Raw genomic sequence first — 4,553 nt, 5'->3', positions numbered from 1 at the left:
GCAATTGCTTGAAAAGGACGAAGTTGGCCTTACTGAAGTCCAGTGTAATGGACACACAGATGTTAATTGTGGTACTTCCTCCCTTTTGAGTCTCTGGTTCAGTAACCAATGGAATTTTCAAATAATTTGTATTCAAATTCTGTGTACTTTTTTGTATTACAGTATGTACTTTGAAGTGTATTCATACTATTTTTATCTCACTGTAGATACGAGTGTTAAACCAAAGGTGGAATGCAGTGTGGTAACTGAATTTACAGACCACATTTGTGTAACTATGGATGCTGAATTGATTATGTTTCTGCATGACTTGGTGTCTGCTTATCTAAAAGAAAAAGAAAAAGGTAAGTGATTTATGGGGTAACACTCTTCTGACAATCTGCAGTCGTCAGACTATTTGCTAGTACATATTTGCATACTTTTAAATAGAGTTGATTTGTTAAAACTGGATTTAATTTTTTAAAAGTTAGGCCTACCTTTGCTTCCATTGAAATAAATAAAAGTAGAATTAAATGTTCTTGAAATCTGGACTTAATGCTATAAAATGATAGCTACCTCTTTCAATCACCGATGAATGAAATTTAACTATACAATAACAAGAAGTCTTTTCCTGGTTGTTTCAGAGTGAAAGCTAAGAGCTATTTTGGCACTTCTCAAAAAGTGAAACATTTTTCAGGAACTACCTGAGCTAATTTTAAGTCAGCTCCTGTAGGACTGGAAGCAGAGTGGTTGCATACAGACTTAGGAACCCCGTAGTGTCACTGTGCTGACGTGCCACCACTGTGCAGGGAGCTGTACTAGTATCTCTGTGTGGCACTTTGCTACACTGTGTAAGTAAGTACAGCAGGTTGTTCAAAAAAAGTTCAGTCACCCTACTCCTGGATTTCTGTTCCCTACCCACTACTGATGTGCTTGTGCTCGTTACTCTGAGTTGTAATCTTGCTCCTATTTTGACACCTGGTGTTTAGTTTAACTTTCTTTCTCTAAGATGGTATGTGCAGATGAAAATCGTTTTGGGAAGCTACATTGCTTTTATTGCTGTCGTTTCATCAATGGAGTTTCTCTCAAGACATGCATTTTTCTGACTTCAGAAGGCTTTCCATGGGAGTTTGTTCAGCTGCAGCATTCAAATTTGGCAAATGCATTCTTAAGCAATACGTGGTCTTTGCTAAGAAGAGCAAATTGAAGACAAATGAGTTTGATGTATATGTAATGTGCACCAAACAGAAATTTTTGTTGTAGACTTCAGGTGAATAAGCAGTGCAGTACTGAATGGCTGACCATGCTCTGTGACTATGTTGAAGGGAAAGTTATCATATAGTGGCTTTAACGCTTTACAAGAAATTATTGCCAAAAATATCTAAAACCTACTAAATCACTTAAGACTTGGAAAAAAAATCGTAATGGCACTGTAGGTGTTGATCACAGATAAAATTATTTCAGATGTTACATTTAATGTAAGTATTATATAATTATGTAATATCAGATTAGGTGTCATCACTGAACTAAAAGCTGCTTCTTTGAAGTTCTACAACTTCTCATATTAAAATAGGATTTTTCCAAATCTTGCCACACCAGTCCTACTCTAGATTCTCATTCCCGTACTTTTTTTTCCTTTAAAGGCTGATACAAGAGTAATGTAACACGGTAATATACATGTAAACAATGAGTTACCGCCACAGTAAAGCCACATATTTTTGGTTTTTCTCGTGTGTGTGAAATTCAGTGTTGTGTGTAGTAGTTTACAGTTGCTGTGCAGTTCAGTAATAAATGCAGCATTCATGTGACGTAACATGGTATGATGTATAAATGTAACACTTATAACATATGATGTAGAAAACATTAAACACAGTATTTTAAAAGTTAATAAGTAACCATATCAAAATCTGTTTGCATGTAATAGTGTACAACAGAGCTAGGAGTGCTAATTTTCCTTCATAGCAAAACATCCAACAAGTGCCGAAATTAACAAAAGGGAAAGATAACTATTTTTGGTGTAATTTTGTAAAAGACTCTTATTTCAAGATGTCTTCAAAGTAATCAAAACTCAATCCAGAATCACAGATCTGTTTTTATGTTATAAAATATGTTGTTTGGAGGAGAAGGCTGCTGTTGCTTTTCTGTACGCCAGGATTTAAATTCAAGTAAGAGCTGGGTTCAGGTCCCCTTGATGCCTTTGGACAAACATTGAATTTAATTGTTCCCCCACCACCCTCCTCCTCAGGGACTACTCTGTCAATCTAAAAAAATATTCTAAATGAGGAGTGTGTCTGAATTTTGGTTATGGAATGTGATATGCTTTGTTGAATGCCATGATGAGCTTGAAAGAAAGCCCTTGTATATGGATACTTTGGGCTGGCAGAGAAAAGGAAGAATTCCACATTCCAGTGTTATCCAGTGTCTATTACAGTGTTTATAGGTTATTTTTTACTAGCACTTTGTTGAAATCAAAACTGTTTGCCAGAAATTCTCTGAAACACCAAGTGGTTCTCTCTTTTTTGAGGTTTGTGCTTGTGTTTCTTTAAAAGAGGTACAGAGTTCAGGGGAGATGCTCACGATTGACTGGTGTGGGGGTTTTTTTCTCTCCATTTTGTAGCAATTTTTCCTCCTCGTGTTTTGGCTGCTCGTCCAGGGCAGAAAAACTCCGTTGGTGTTCTTGAGGACAGCTCCGCTGACAAAGAGGCAGAGGAAAGCATTACTTACACTACAGTCGACTGGAGAGAATTTATGTGCAATACTTGGCATTTGGAACCCACGCTCAGGTAACAAGCTGGCTTATCTGTGATCTCTTTGTCTATGCATTTTATCTGTGGGTACTGTCCTTCAAACCACAAGTGTTTCCAGTTGATGCTGTTCAGCTACTGAGAGGATCGATCACGTGGGTGCTGTTACAGATTCGTCTTGGGCTGTTAGTGCTGCTAGAGGACGTGACAAAAGCTGGGTAACACAATTATCTATTACAGCAGTTCACCTCTGCGTTAGGATTTATGCAGATTAAAGGTATTGTTGGAGGGTCTTCAAAACCAGGAGACAGCAAAATTAAACTCATCAAGGACCACAGATTACTGTTTTTCACTCTGCCCTACAACAGTCCATTCCCTTTCTGACATAGTTTTTCATCTTGCAGTTTTCTATTTTTAGCGTTTCAGCTTTAGTTCTTTAAAACAGCACTATTATATACTAGGTGCTGTATGGCATTTTAAGCTAGGCAGAAAAGAAGAGTGTGTATAGCAGCAACTCGGTGCTCCCAGTATACACTCTTAATCACTGAAAATGACTTTTCTCTGTGTCAGGGTTTGTTTGTTTGTTTTAATGTCTGCTGACAGTGCTGGAGCACCTGTGTGTTCAGTCACATATCAAACCAACACATCAACCCAGACCAAACAAATCTTCACAGTTGGCGTTGTTTGTTCGCAGTAATAATAAATCAGTTTAAACATGATCTGGACGCCACCCAGTCTGGTTTTTGTCTCCTTGAGCATCCTCTTGGAGAGGGTGTTCTTTTGGCCACGTTCTGCTTATCTGTATAAATGAAGTTTGAAACAATGCCTGTTGGACTCAAGGTGTTCAGAAGTATCAATGGTAAAAATTAATGTTCGTTTATACACATGCCAGTTGCTATACATATATATTTGAGACTGAGTCCCTTATTTATTTTTTTTAGATTAATATCCTGGACTGGGAGAAAAATTGATCCCGTTGGTGTTGACTACATCCTTCAAAAGCTGGGCTTTCACCATGCAAGGACTACTATCCCTAAGTGGCTGCAGCGCGGTGTCATGGATCCCTTGGACAAAGTTTTGTCTGTCCTTATAAAGAAACTTGGTACTGCACTGCAGGACGAAAAGGAGAAGAAAGGAAAAGACAAAGAAGAATACTAAGAATATAATGTGACAACCGTAATTCCGTTTGATTTTATCAAGGTGTTTTTATTGTATTTTAAGAAGTATGGTTTAAAGAGAAACCTAACAGCTTTTTGCTACTCTATTTAATAAACTTACATTGTGAGTAACTGTTTACCGTGGTACATGCTACCATTCTGTATCTGAAGTTATTGCATGATGATGACTAATGTATATTCTGTGAAGGAATCGCTGGAACACTGTAAATCTGCTCCTCGGCGCCCACTGTTTTCTTATGTGCAATATGATTCCTGCATCCTTACAACACTTGCAGATTAACTGTGAATTTCCATAAACTTTATTTGCCATAACACAAACCCCTTGTTGATGTGACAGGTAATGGATTTTTCTGTGTAGACTTGTGTAAATTATATATATATGTAACTTATGAAACTGTGATTGCCTTAGTGCTAAAAATCATTAAGTTTATGACACTTGTAATAAATTTTAACTACTGTACAGGGCTTTTTTTGTTGTGGTGGTTCAACTTCCTTCATTTAAAAAAAAAAAAAAAATCGTTTAAGTGTAACTTTGCTCTTGAGCATCCTTCTAACGGCGGTATCTCTGCCCCAGCCAGCGCCCGGCCTTCCCCTCGGGGCGCTGGAAAGAGGCACCACAGCCCCGCTGCCTGCACCTAGGAAACTGTGAGCGCAG

At 37.8% G+C, this 4,553-nt stretch overlaps 1 protein-coding gene across 1 annotated transcript; it reads left to right on the top strand.

Moving 5' to 3' along the window:
• Window positions 1–211: 211 nt before the first annotated feature.
• On the top strand, window positions 212–4,362 carry LOC104470905 (uncharacterized protein KIAA1109-like). The gene is made up of 3 exons (XM_010086015.1): window positions 212–341; window positions 2,594–2,759; window positions 3,662–4,362. The coding sequence occupies exons 1-3, from the start codon at window positions 275–277 to the stop codon at window positions 3,876–3,878; spliced, it is 450 nt and encodes a 149-aa protein (XP_010084317.1). The 5' UTR covers window positions 212–274; the 3' UTR covers window positions 3,879–4,362.
• The last annotated feature ends 191 nt before the right edge of the window (window positions 4,363–4,553 follow it).

Source organism: Pterocles gutturalis, unplaced genomic scaffold (genome assembly GCF_000699245.1).
Source record: "Pterocles gutturalis isolate BGI_N339 unplaced genomic scaffold, ASM69924v1 Scaffold41910, whole genome shotgun sequence".
Classification (NCBI taxonomy): domain Eukaryota; kingdom Metazoa; phylum Chordata; class Aves; order Pterocliformes; family Pteroclidae; genus Pterocles; species Pterocles gutturalis.
The sequence above is the reverse complement of the archived record's forward strand: the minus strand, read 5'-3'. Positions and strand labels throughout refer to the sequence as shown.